The 14,375-nt window shown below is 46.0% G+C and overlaps 1 protein-coding gene across 4 annotated transcripts in view; it reads left to right on the top strand.

The window, feature by feature from the left end:
* The window catches only part of LOC146404473 (uncharacterized), a 47,779-nt gene extending 33,697 nt beyond the window's left edge, over positions 1-14,082 (top strand). For all 4 annotated transcript variants that reach the window (XM_085017263.1, XM_085017262.1, XM_085017261.1 and 1 more), the window contains 7 exons: positions 5,787-5,894; positions 7,633-7,676; positions 8,145-8,172; positions 11,005-11,049; positions 12,457-12,509; positions 12,662-12,781; positions 13,822-14,082. In XM_085017263.1, coding sequence (XP_084873389.1) covers positions 5,787-5,894; positions 7,633-7,676; positions 8,145-8,172; positions 11,005-11,049; positions 12,457-12,509; positions 12,662-12,742 — 359 coding nt within the window. In that variant the 3' untranslated portion in view covers positions 12,743-12,781; positions 13,822-14,082. The remainder of the gene's footprint in view (positions 1-5,786; positions 5,895-7,632; positions 7,677-8,144; positions 8,173-11,004; positions 11,050-12,456; positions 12,510-12,661; positions 12,782-13,821) is intronic.
* Positions 14,083-14,375: the final 293 nt, after the last annotated feature.

Raw genomic sequence — 14,375 nt, 5'->3', positions numbered from 1 at the left:
CCAGGATTTGATCATTCATGGGGAGCACGGAGCGGGGAGGGCCCCTGCTCTGTGTCTATGCCCGGGAAGACCAGGGTCTCCAGAGGTCCTGTTGATGCTGTGCATTTTAAAAGGTCCCTGCCAGTGCTGCTGTCATTGCTTCAACACGGCCAAAGCAGATGGGAATCGGAGAGGCGTCGTCTTGTATTGGACGGTGTCACTGTCATTCTTACGTTTGGCCACCCTAGGTAGCACACACCCAGGCGATGTTGCAAGTGAGAGCTCAGAGTGCACCCTCATCCTTAGCCTGGTGTCCGGCACCATTGTACAAACTCGCTGCCCATCTGGGTGAGAAGGACTCCGTGCTCCCTCTGTGTTTCTCTCCATGAAGTAAGCCCCTCTTGTTGTAAGGCTCTTGTGAGTGTGGACATCCTTTTGTTCAGGGCCCACGCACAAAATGAAGCCTGCAGAAAAACTGTCATGGGATGGATAGTGGCTGCTATTAATGGTTGGATTAGAGCATTGTCATGTCTTCTATTTTTGATTTTAAGATCAATGTATTGTGAATCCTTTCATTAGCATACTTTTCCTAGAAATTATCCCTCCAGTAAAGTTTTAACTTTTTAAATGATTTTTTATTTTTTCCATTATACTAGGTTTAAATTTTTCTGTTAATTTCTACGGTGCAGGAAAGTGATCCTGTCACGCACAGGTGCACACACGTGCGTGTGCACGTGCACATACACACAGGCATGCATACATTTTCTCCCATTATCCTCTATCACGTTCCTTCGTGAGTGACTGGATATTGTTCCCTGTGCAATCCAGTGGGCTCTCATTGCTTATCCAGTCCAGATGCAATGGTTTGCATCCCTTAAGCCCAGAGGCCCAGTCCATCCCACTCCCTCCCTGTCCCTGTTGGCAAGCACAAGTCCCTTCTCCAAGTCCTTGAGTTTCTATTCCGTGGAAAGGATCATTTGTGCTGTGTATTAGAGTCCAGGTATAAGTGCTATCGTACGGGATTGGTGTTTCTCTTTCTGAGGGACTTTGCTTAGTGTGAGCGTCTCTAGTTCCACCCACTTTGGTGCAAATGGCACTATTCCTTCCTTTTATGGCTGAGGAGTATCCCATTGTGTATCTATCCCACCTCCTCCTAACCCATTCACCTGTCGATGGACATTTAGGTTGTTTCCATGTCTTGGCTAGTGTGAGGAGTGCTGCAATGGACATTCAGCACTGTATGTAAACATCCATGGGTGCATGTATCTTGTTCAAGGCAAGTCTTGTCCCCATATTCGCCCAAGAGTGGGATTGCTGGGTCACATGCTAGTTCTACATTTAGTTTTCCAAGGTACCTGCATGGTGTTTTCCATAGCGGTTGTACCAAGCTACATTCCTACCAACAGGGTAGGAGGGAGGGTTCCCTCTTCTCCACACCCTCTCCAGCATTTGTTATTTCTAGACTTACTAATGATGGCCATTCTGACAGGTGTGAGGTGGTCCTTCTTCGTAGCCTTGATATGCCTTGTTCTAATCATTCATGATGTTGAGCATGTTTTGATGTGCCTGTTGGCTGGCTGTCTATCTTCCTTGGGTAACTGTCTGTTCAGTTCTCTTGCCCATTTTTCAAATGGGTTGTTGTTTGTTTTTGCTGTTGTGTTGGAAGTGTCTTGATTTGTGTGTGTGTGTGTGTGTGTGTGTGTGTGTGTGTGTTTTAGATGTTAGGCTGATGTCAGTTGCATCACTTGAAACTATTTTCTCCCATTCCATAGGCTGTGTTAGTTTTTATGAGTTCCTTTGCTGTGCAAGGGCTTATGGGCTTGATTAGGACTCATTTGTTTAGTTCTGCTTTGGTTTCTTTTTCCTTGCACTCAGTGTGACCTACAGAAATGCTTTGATGTCAGAGAATGTTTTGCGGACATTCTCCTCCAGGAGTTTGATGGTGTCTTGTCTTACGTTTCAGTCTTTAAGCCGTTTTGAGTTTCTCTTTGTGCACGGTTTGAGGGTGTTTTCCAGTTTCATGGATTTTCATGTGGCTGTCCAGCTTCCCAGCACCACTCGCTGAACAGACTGTCTTTTCCCCATTTTACATTCTTGCCCCCTCAGTTGAAGAATAATTGACCGTCGGTTTGGGGGTTATTTCTGGGTTCTGCATTCTGTTCCAATGGTCTGTGTGTCGGTTTTGGTACCTTTACCACACTGTCTTGCTTACTGTAGCTTTGTAATATTGACCAAAGTCTGGGAGAGGTGTGCCTCCTGCCTGGTTTTTGTTCCTCAGGATTGCCTTGGCCATTCTGGGCCTGTTTTGGTTCCGTGTAAATGTTTGGATGGTTTTGTTCTACTTCTGTGAAAACTATCACAGGTGGGGATGGCATTGAATCTGTAGATTGCTTTGCGTAGAATGGCCATTTTTAGGATATTCATTTTTCCAAGCCAGGAGCATGGACTATCTCTCCCCTTCTTTGACTCCTCTTCAACTTCCTTGAGTCATGTTTTATTGCTCTCGGTGTAGAGGTCTTGCAGCTCCTGGCTCAGGTTGGTCCCTAGATAGTTAATGCTTTGGGTTCTTCCTTGGACCCCTGCTTGAGTGGCTAAGAGGAAGGCCGTCCCCTTCCCTGGAGTGAACACTGGGGGAGGTGTCTCCTTGCAAGCCTGGGGAGGGCAGCCTTCCTCCTGTTCCTTGGTCCTCTGCAGCTACCCGTGTGCACTCCAGGCCCCTTCTCCATCACCTTGTCTGCCGCCTCTCCTTGTTTTGTCTTCTTTGTTTCTGATTTACACAGGGTCCTTTTTCCCATGCGTCCTCACATGACAAAAACTAAAAAAGAACAAAGAGGAAAAGGGGAGAGCTCTCTTCTTCCTAGAGGGACTGCACCCTCATAAACTAATTGCCTCCCAAAGGCCCCACCTCCCGGTACCATCCCACTGGATGTTGGCATTCCAACATAGCCTCCGCTTAGGAGGGAACACAAAGATGCACGCCATAAGCACAGTAGCTTATGCTACTTATAGGCAGTGGGATTTGGTTAGGCTGTTCATGATACGATGCATGTAGCAGTGATTGTCTCCAAGTTGGCCCTGTTCCATCATTTTTACATCATTTGTCTTGATGCATCATTACTATTAGTCACCAACTTTTAAAAACATTTGTGGAATCAACTAGAGGAAGATTCCCTCCTCTCCCCCCACCACACACACACACAAATAAATAAACCACTGTGTGGCTTGGTCAAAGGAATGCCTAATCTACCTGGCAAACTGACTCTATATCCAAACTCAGTGAATTCTCCACTACCAAAATCAAGAGTTGGACATTTACAAGTTTCTTTTAATCACAAACTGAACGTGCCCCTCTTTGCCAGCAAACACCTACCAGTTCCTTTTGGGATAAGTAGGCACTTTGTACCGTACATCTAAGCTGTTTAAATGGATGAATCATTGGTGCACCATCACGCTCACATCCAATATGTTCTGAGATCTCTATTTGAGACACACATTACCGTGCGTGCTTTATAAAACATTCTGCTCACTTTGGGAATGGACTGGGATATTTCTGGCTGTCCATAACTTCTAGGGGAAAAGTTGTATCCGCTTCCTAAAAAACTGATTGGCCCTTTGACATGCATGTTTAGACATAGTCACAAGTGTTTAATAGAAAAATTTGTCTCAAAAGCCCCATACTTATGTTCCTAAGTAGTAAAAGCTTTTCTTCAGGGCGTCTTTAATCCTTAGTATGAATAAAAGTCATAATATTCTTCCTCCTTTCCTTTCTCAAAGCCAGAAATTACAAAAATAATTACTGATTTTCTTTCATTCTTTCTTTCTTTCTTTCTCTTTCTTTCTTTCTTTCTTTCTCTCTCTCTCTCTCTCTCTCTTAATTTCTTTTTTTTTTTCGGCAAATGAAAAACTCTCCTCAGGTTGTATGTACAAGTAACTGTAGCAAGATACAAGCATGTGACAAATTGGAAAATTATTTTTAATATGCATCAAAAATATTACTTTTGGACTTCCCGTCGTGGCGCAGTGGTTGATGAATCCGACTAGGAACCATGAGGTTGCGGGTTCGGTCCCTGCCCTTGTTCAGTGGGTTAACGATCCGGCGTTGCCTTGAGCTGTGGTGTAGGTTGCAGATGCGGCTCATATCTGGCGTTGCTGTGGCTATGGCGTAGGCTGGTGGCTACAGCTCCAATAGACCCCTAGCCTGGGAACCCCCATATGCTGCGGGAACGGCCCAAGAAGAAATAGCAAAAAAGATTAAAAAAAAAGAAAATATTAAAAAAATAAAAAAATATATTAGTTTTTGTGAGGAGAAAACCTGAATAGGGCACTGCAGAATAGCAGTCGAAATGAAAGATGAAAATATTCACCCTGGTTATAATAAGCGTGAATCTCACATTTTGAAATGGTTTGATCTGCAAATGTCTGGTGACTCAGGAAGAGTAGAAATGGAGGGGTATGATCATTGAAACAGTAATGGGACTTCTTTAAGTTCTCCACCTGCTGGCTTTTTGGCTCTCCCCCCTGCAGGGTTTGCTCTCAACTCCTCCTGGGGGGCAGGTCATTCTCTCTCACAGAAAATTATTTTCTTAATCAGAGAGTTATGTGGGAGCCTGGGATTCAATTTTGGAAATGAAAAGCTTCCTCTGAGAAGCCAAGCTTTTCCACGGAAACACGCTTTCTGCCAGAAGCAGTTGGACCCATCTTGTGCAGGGTTGACTTCCCCCTGAGAGTTGTATGATGACACATCACCATGGTAATGTGCTTATGCACTTCTTGCCTCATGGTCAGACTGTCACTCTGTGGCCTGAGAGGTTCGTATGTGGTGGCCAGTGCGAAGCTCTCACTTCACGGCTCATGCTTTAGGAATGGGCAATCTCAATTGCTGTTCCAAAGGTGAGTTTACATTGATCCCCTGGTGGCTGTTCCTTCAAATGGGCTCACTCACTTTTTCACATGCATTTTTCTTCTTAGATATTTCTTGTCATTTCTACCACTCTGAGCTATCTATAGAGTTATAACTTCCACCTTTGTTGTGTTAATTAATATGTCTGGTCCACCTGCCTCAGATTCATCACTCGTCATTGTTGTGACCCTTGGACTGCCACTTCGTTACTCCTCATGTCGGTCCTGTTTGCACTTCCTCACCTGCAACAGGACTGAGTATCAGAGGAGATGAAAATAGATACTGTCCATCAGCTGCACAGCATCGATCCCATGAAGATGCTGGGGCATAAGCTTCCACCCTTCCTGACTTGAGGCATCCATTTACCCTCTCTGGCTTCAACCACCACTGAGTGTCTAGCTTACTCTTGCCACCACTCAAGGATGAACACATACGGAGCATTGACGAGGCACCCGTCCTTCCTTTTTCTAAAATGTTACCCGTACTTCATGAAGTCGTCCTCATAACATCGTACTAAAAGTCAGCCAGAAGACCAGTTCAAACACATTTAGAAGAATCTTTCCACCTCTTAGAACAGGGCATCGAGGCCCTTAGGGATCTACAACCCTTTCCCCAGGTTCATGATTCTTCTAAATGTGTTTGAACCAGACCATTAGGCACGATCACTCTACTTTCCTGTGTTTCTAGAAGGTCTCAGTTAAACAAAGGCATTTGTTCCAAACTCCTGTCTTTCGGTTGTTTTAAACTGCATGATCCTTCTAAGTCTGACTTTGATCCAGGCAGCACTCCTGGGCAGCTGGTGAGCCAGGGGACCAAAAGATAAAATGGAATAAACGAGTATGAATTTCCCTATGGTCTTCTGACAGCAAGATGTCAACTGTCCTCCCTGTTCTGATACATTGCCTAGCATGCTGCTTCCCAACTGGAGGAAACCCTCCTGCGGTGGCAGAAGTATCAACCTCTGGCTGTGTCGGAAGTTTTTTCTACTGGCGCCGCAAGCAGTTACACCCAACAGGTGGGTCAAGCTCATCGAGATTTTCTCATTAAGTGCATGCAAGGACAAGTTTTCTTTCATGTCCCCTGTATACGAATGAACGAGGAAGTATTATGTGATATCCTGTGTGTGTGTGTGTCCAAATTGAAACATACTTGGTCAGGTGGTGGTGTAATACTTGTGGAAATAAAACTACTTTGAAATCTCAATAGCTGGTTGATGGTTAAGAGTGAAGATGATGTCTAGCTAGGGTGTAGATGATAACTGGCTATTGGACATTAGCTGATATGTCTCCCTCAGGGAGACCATGTTTCCAGATGTCTTTCAATTATTAGACATTGTTTAGACCTGGATTGTGTGGACAAAGAAGTCAAATGACACAGACGGTTCCTAAATCCCACCACTCCAGGTCCAGCCATTGGTGGTACCTTTATTACAATTAGTGGAACACTGTGGATACCTTTTTATTAATGAAACATCTATAGTTTGCCTTGGGAGTCATACTTGGTGTTCTTATAAGCTCTGCTCTTTGACAGATGCGCAATGTGATTTCTCACCACTGTAGCACAGAGAAATCCATACCCGAATGCTCCCTGGCGTATTTCTCCCAGGAGTCCAAAGATGGGCAGTACACAAATGGCTTTGATGAATGTGATGATGAATGAGATGACTGGCAAAATGAAATGCAAAAGATACTCCGAATGAGCTACTCTTTAGCCACAGAGTGGCATTAAAGCTCGAAATATGTTAGAGTAGGGGTGGACCAGATAATACAAAAATCTATTGTGGTGAGTGAAATGAGGCAGGCACAGCAAGACAAATATCATGTAATTCTGCTTGTGTAGGCAAATTCCTATTAACAGAAGTAGAAATTACCAGGGCCTGGCGGCAAGGGGAAGGTGAGTTATGATGGGTCATGTCGGGCATGATGACAAAGGTGTGGGTGTAGGTAGGGTTGATGGGTACTAAAGCATGTGGAAGTCAAAAAGGCTACGGGACTGTATGGTTAACAATTGTGCAAAGGACAAATATTATATCTGTGTCATCACGCAAAAGGAAGTAAAAAAAATAATCAAGGAGAAGAGATGCTGAACAGAAGCAGGGCATGTGAATGTGTGGAGATGAAATGGTCTTGTAACCTTTCAAGAAGTAGTGGGAATCGCCCTGGGATGTAAAATAGGCTGGAGGAGTCATTGGACTCTGTCCTTGAAACGTAGCATGAATTATTTTTGTTTTGTTATGCTATGTGTTTACGGCCACACCTGTGGCATACGGAAGTTCCCAGGGTAGGGATCGACTCAGAGCTGTACCCAGACATGGCAACACCGGATCCAGGCCACATGTGCACACTACACTGCAGCATGCAGCAACCCTGGATCCTTAAGCCCCTGAGGGAAGCTAGGGAGTGAACCTGCATCCTCACGGAGACAGCTTTGTGTCCTTAACACACTGAGCCACAGTGGGAGGTCCGCAGAACATGAATTTGGAATTTACCTTTTTTCAAATGGCCTACATTGAGTTGATTGTGTTGGCTTTAGCTAGGAAGCTTAAAGCTCCCCTTCTCATTATGTCAAGGAACCTCCCCTTGGCCAGCCTCATCCCACTGGAGTGGTCGGCCAACAGCACGAGGGCCCATACTTAATAATCTCCCATCCTTCCCCTCCCTCCCTGTGTTCACACACCACTCCCCAACAATGCTGCCTGAATAATTCCTGAGCAGCATTACCAATATTGTGACCCTTACTCTATGTATTCCTAGGAAAACTCTCAGTAATTTTGGAAGAGTCGTCATCTTTCTCCACAGTAAGTGCCTTTTATTATCTGAGATCAAAGCATAACTTCATTTCCTCCTTGTTTTCAAGCAAATTCAAGCATGAAAGTCTATAATGTTCAAAGTGTGGAGACTTACTTTTTTCCTGGGTTGGGTGATTTTTGACTGAATGCCTTTCCAAATGAATGACTGATTGAAAAGGAGATTTTTCAATATGATAGCATCAGTTACAAACTGCATGTGTGGTTCAGATCATTTTCTCCACAGAGTATTACCCTCCTTGAAAGAGAATTTTGTAATTTTTGGTCAAAATAGTCTTGAGAGGTCTTCCAGGAAATTTTGAAGCCTTTCTCACAGATGGATGACCTCTCTGTTTTCTTTGGGACCACGGACTCAAGGGAAGTTTCCATTTGGTTTTCTGAGAAAAGAAATACAGTGAAATGTCCTTTGTCCATAGAGCCCACAAAGCTTAGATTCTCACACTGTTTTCTTTTCTCTAGTCGACGAAGGAGAAGACTAACAGCAGCGGTGTGTATTCAGAGATCATCACTCCAGTGACGAACAATCTGGGTGTAGTAGAATGTGGGGCTTTCTTGCTGGCATTGGTTGCAGAGCCTCCAGATCCTGGGGTCCTTTTGGAAAGAGAGTTGGGGGTGTAGAGCATGCAGCTTTTTGCCACTCATAGTGATGCCCAAGATGTCCATGCCCTGGACACAAGTCTATCATGTTGATGCCTTGGGTTGTTACATGTTATGAGGGACAAGGAGCGAGGTCCATGTGTGAGCACATGTGGTATGTTTCCTCATGAGATATTTTTCATATTTACATGGACAAGACAATCATCAAATTTCCCTAACACAAACTCCATCCCTTCTGCAAGCTTGTCTACATTCACGCATTCTCCCATCACCAGCACTGTTCCCAAGTTGGCTTAATTTTCCTGTTGCTCAGGTGGAGATGGTGCAGAGCCACATGTCCTAAGCTCTTGACCACCTACGTGGAAAAGCCAAAGTGGGACCCAGGCTGGGTTATCCATGGGTCTGCTCTGGACCCCTGACCTGCACCTATCCCTCAGACAGGATTTGATCATTCATGGGGAGCATGGAGCGGGGAGGGCCTCTGCTCTGTGTCTTTGCTCGGGAAGACCAGGGTCTCCAGAGGTCCTGTCGATGCTGTGCATTTTAAAAGGTCCCTGCCAGTGCTGCTGTCATTGCTTCAACACAGCCAAAGCAGACGGGAATCGGAGAGGCATCGTCTTGTATTGGACAGTGTCACTGTCATTCTTACGTTTGGCCACCCTAGGTAGCACACACCCAGGCGATGTTGCAAGTGAGACCTCAGAGTAGTGCACCCTCATCCTTAGCCTGGTGTCTGGCACCATTGTACAAACTCGCTGCCCATCTGGGTGAGAAGGACTCAGTGCCCCCTCTGTTTCTCTCCATGAAGTAAGTCCCTCTTGTTGTAAGATTCTTGTTAGTGTGGTTATACATTTAATCAGGGCATATGCTGCACACACCATGTAGAAAATGAAGCTTGGAGAACAACCATGATGTGAATGATAGTGGCTGTTTTTAATGGTAAGCTTTCAGTGCTGTCAGTTCTTCTATATTGGATTTTCTTTAAGAGCAGTGTTTTTTGAATCCATTTATTAGCATACTTTTCATGGAAATCAGCCCTTCCATAGTGTTTTTTTTTTTAGTGCTTTTAATTTTTTCCTTCATAAGTGACTAGTTATTTTGCCCTGTCCTATCCAGTGGGATCTCATTGCTTATCTGCTCCCAAAGCAATTGCTTGCATCTCTTAACCACAGAGTCCAAGTTGAGCGCAACATACATTTTCACATATATTTGATCACTGTCATAGCTTCTATGGGGTTATAATCTTCTCAAGGTGTTTACCCATTTTTAAACTCAGCTATTATCCCACAGTCTTCTGTTTTTTGTTTTGTGTGTGTGTGTGTGTGTTTTGTTTTGTTTTAATTGAGTGTTAGTTTCTTATATTTTTGGGATTTGGGTCCCTTATTCAGAAGCAATATCTGCAAGTATTTCCTCCCACCCTATAGATTGCCTTTTCATTCTGTCGATTGTTAAGGAGACTATACTTTTTTGACTGGGGAATCATAGAACCTGGGCAGTGATCATTTGGCCATACATGTGTGAGTTTATTTTTAGGTCCTTGTCTTATGGATCATTGGTCTGTCTTCCTGTTTAGATGCTAGGGGTAGACTTTTTTGCTGCCATGGCTTTGCAGTGTGTTTTGAATCTGGGGATTGGGACATCTCCATTTTTATTCTTTGCTGTCAAGATCATTTTTTTATTTTGGGTTCTTTGGGGTTCTACTTGTATTTTAGGATTTTCTTTTCCAAGTCTCAAAAAATGGCATGAGGTTTTGTGAGTGGTTGCAGTTTATGTGTACTTCATTTTCAGTAGCAGAGAAATGTCGACAACATTAAACCATCCAGTCTAGGAACATGGTGTGTCGTTCCAAGCACTTGCACCTTCTTTAATTTCTTTCAGCCATGATCTGTAGTTTTCAGTGTACAAATTGTTCACTCCATAAAGGGGTGCCACTGCCTTCCTTGGGTCTTCCAGGCTCAGGGGTGAGAAGGATGTGCTCATGAAAAGAGTGACACAACCCTCTCTCCCGTCTGCCCATTCTGTCCAGCACCGGTGCCCTGAGCCATGCGCCTCTCTACTAGCAAAAAATGGGGTGCCCTTCTGGGAGTTCCTCCCAGGTCAGAGTGTTGACACTGTTGTTTGAGTGTCCCCAAGGACTCTCACAACGCCTAGCATGGGTCCAAGTGCCCAAGATAACCTGCAAATGAAAGATCCCCTCTGGATGTCCAGGTTCCCTGAATGAAGGAACAGTGAGGTGAGGGTGGTTGTTTGCCTCTTCTTCATCTTGCAAGCTCTTAGAGCTGCTCCGTCCACTGTGGTACCCACTAGCCAGAAGTGCCAGGTTATTTTTAACTTAGTTCAAATTGTGGTTAACACAAGCAATTAAAATAATCACACACACACACACATAACACCCAATGGCTTGATCACACTAGCCATATTTCAAGTGTGCCTGTAAATGTTGGGGTTTCTAGTTAGCCAACTTGAGGGGGAGAGCTGTAATGGACCTGCGGAAGTGAGAGATTGACAGGTGCTTCTCCCAGCATCTTGCTTTCTTGAAGGTTTAAAACCATGATCAATGTCTTGCTGAAGGACTGTTGCTCCACAGAGCCCAGGGGAGATGTGAGAATCTGGAGAGGACTAGTGGGGTGCCTTGGAAGGCAGCATTAGGTGAAGGGGAAGGGGAGAAATGGGTGGGGCAACTTTTCTTATAATGTCATTGCTCATGTTTATGTTTCTGCAGAATTGATTGTGAAGAGCGTTGGTAGCAACACTGATGAAAATTCAGGTAGGAACAACACTGCCAAAGGTGAAAGCTCGGATTCAGGTTCCCCGCTGGAGGGGATCCCTTGCAGCAGATTTTGGCTTTGTTTTTAAATTCACCTATGACAGCCATAAGCTGATGGGGCACAATACTCTGAGAGTCACTTGACACTGGAGACCCAAGTTCTTGGAGGGAGTGTCTGGTGGTGGATGAGAAGTATACTCTGTCTGCACTTTCAGGATCCCATTGCTCTTTCTTCCTCATGTGAAGGCACTCCCAGGGAAGGATGGCTTGTGGAGCACATCCTCTGGGATCACGGATGTGCTTCAGCCTCCTTAAGGTCATCTCAGACTGGACAGCTCACACAAGGCTGATGTGCTGATGCACACATCATGTTTGAGAGAGGGCTCCACGTCCACCTGCCTGGGGACCCTCCCCACCAGAAGGAAGTCTAGAGGAATGTGTGAAGGGGAGGCTGGGCTTCTCTGCACACTTGCTCTCACAGACCCACACACCTGGTCTCCTGGGCTTGACCAGGCCCAGGACAGAGGCTCAGGGCAGCAGGGCCTGGGACCCCTGGTTGCCTGAGAATCCACCGCTCATCCAGGCAGCCCTGGCCCTGATCCCCACACCCCAGTCATGTGCACACCGTGTCCTCTCCTCAGGCCTGACCAGCTCTCATCCCTCCTTGTCCTTCCAAGTCTCAGGGCAAAATCCTGGCAGGCACCCTGTGTTATGTAGATGCCTGTTGCCTCATTTTGGGGCAAGGAATTTGGATATATTCCTTCACCTCTGATTGTGCTTTTATCCTCTCTGAGGAGCTGGGAAAGTCAGGGTGGTGTTGTGAGCAATAAGCTTCTGCCAGATACCTCAGGTCACCCCAGGTAATAAGGGAGTCCTGGTTGTGTGGAGGTTTTTGTCCTTCCCTCCCCCAGGTGCCAGCACAGGATCAGGCCCATCCATGCCAGGAACTCCCTGGGTGGCATGGATTGGCTAACTGCCTGGAGAGAGGCAACATAGCCATGGCCCTTCTTCCACCCTGCCCTCATTGGAGGAAGGAAATGAGCAGTAATTAGAGGAGAGAAATGAGGAAGGAGGGAGTCGGAAGCTGGGGTGCTGGAGGAAGGCCAGGGTGTGCCCTGAGGTGCATGGGGACAGAGGCAGCCTGTGTGTGAGGCAGGAAGACACAGGTCTTATTCCAAGTCACATTGAGGGAAGCAGAGGGCTGCAGCAGGATCTTGGGGATCAGAGACCTTCTCCACTGTAGATGTGAACCAGCTGAGGCCCTGGGAGGTCCATGGAGGCGAGGACAGAAAGGGGCCCGAGACTGAGCTCCCTGCAGCATCATGGTCCTGAGGTTCCATCTTGATTCTAAATCACCCCTTTCCTTTCCCATGGCCTCCCCAACCTGGTGGCTGCCCCTGGACACAGAACACTACATGGCAGATAATGAGAATTCTGACCACAACTGTCAGGGTCATAAGGTAATCTGTTTCCTCTTTCACATCTTTATGTTTTCCTCTCTTTTTGTCACCCACAGACTCTTCCTTGTAAGTCTTTACCACCTCCTCTCTCCATCCTTTTATGATACTTACCATGATGGATTTGGTCTCAGGGACTGTACTTTTCCTTCCAGACACCAAAACGCTCCCTGTTCATGCGTTTAAGAAAAACATTTGGGGGGACAGCTTCCGATGCTGATGATGAGCACACCTAGGAAGAACCAGTGTCAATGTGGCAGACCGGGGGTGCAAAGGTGAGGAGACAGATGCGCCTGTTCTCCGCAGCATGCCCAACTTTCTTTTGGTTTTTCAGAAAGCCAGACAAAACTGTGTGGCCACCCTTGAGTGTGACCACGAAGTGGAGAAAAGAGGAGGGTATTAATCCATCCAGAGGATGCCATGAGCACACCTTCCAAGCAACACATCCCCATCCCAGGAGCCCCTGAGGTTGCTAGTCAGAGGGGCACTGTAGGGCCATCAAGTGCATAACTCACTAGGGGCTCTTCCCAGTGTGTTCTTTTTGAAGAGCCCCACTGGAGTGGTCCAACATCCTCTGCAGGACCCATCCCTGCAGTGCCAATCCCCATCCCCTGAAGTTACCAGGGAGCCTCCTCCCCCCACCCCCAGGGAATCACCAGGTGATGTGAGGCAATGGAGGAGTAGCCCTGACCTGTCCAGTCTCAGGACTTCTGGGAAAAGGGTGAAGAAGACCCAGACACCTGCTGCTCTGTGAGCAGGGAACTCACCTGTCCCTGCTCTGCATCCCTATGGACTCTTCATGGTCCTGGTATCATGTTGGGAAGCTGCAGGATCCCTGCTTGCCTAGGAGGTACCTGAGCCCTTGGGGTCCCTCAGCCTCTGCAGCCCCCTTGCAAGGTCTGGGTCACCTTATGGCCCCATTTCACAATCTGCGCTGGAGCTTCTGTAGATACTATACGTGTCCAAGTCACACTAAAGCAGCATGAGGTGGCACTCCATTGCAGTGCTCATTTGGGATGGGTTGCCAGGTAGGATTTATGTTACTTCTGTTCCTTTTGTTTTTTTCTTCAATTTTGTCATTAAATAACATAAACAACTTGTTTTATTACATTTAAAAAAAGCAGTGTTGTGGAGTTGCCTTGTGGCTCAGCGGGGTAAGGCTCTGGCTTGTCCCTGCTGTCTCTGGTCACAGGTATGGCATGGGTTCCATCCCTGGCCCAGGAAATTGTGCATGCTGAGAGAGTAGCCAAAGCTTTTTTATAAATAAATAAATAAATAGCAGTATTGTCCCCAAATGATCACCTTTGTGTTACAGATTGTCAGTCCGACACCAGTGACAGCCTGGATGTGGACACCCCCAGCCTGTCTCACAACCTCCATACCATCAGGACCTCCACATAGACAAGCACAGCAGAAGCCTCACTCAATGCTCACCTCCTAGGACACCTCACTTAGTGTAATCTCTGTTGTTTAATTGTGTGTCCCTTGTTTTATCCTTTAGTTTTATCTATATGTTCTACGTGTTCAGTATTCATCTCTATGTTGTGTTTTATGAAATAAAATGTTTCTTATTAAATTTGTTATTACACTGTATTTATCTATACAGCTGCTTTTAGAATCCTGCTTTATAAAATACACACAGAGATAGAAAAGCACCCTCAGCAGAGGCAGCGCTTCATGAATTGTTGGAAGGGAGGTGCCCTAGCGTCCACCAGGATCACTCCCTCCCTCACTTATCCCTCACCAAGTCTCAGTTCAGTAAGGAACTCCAAAGTTCATACTTTACACCGGTCCCATGTCAGTGGTTTGTTGTTGTTGTTGTTATTGTTCTTTTGAGGGCCACACCAGCAGCATATGGAAGTTCCCAAG

Source organism: Sus scrofa, chromosome 3, assembly GCF_054392235.1.
Source record: "Sus scrofa isolate SSC_HxYL_T2T_F1_AM1 chromosome 3, Sscrofa_HxYL_maternal_Yorkshire_Landrace_v2.0, whole genome shotgun sequence".
In the NCBI taxonomy this organism is placed as follows: domain Eukaryota; kingdom Metazoa; phylum Chordata; class Mammalia; order Artiodactyla; family Suidae; genus Sus; species Sus scrofa.
The sequence above is the reverse complement of the archived record's forward strand: the minus strand, read 5'-3'. Positions and strand labels throughout refer to the sequence as shown.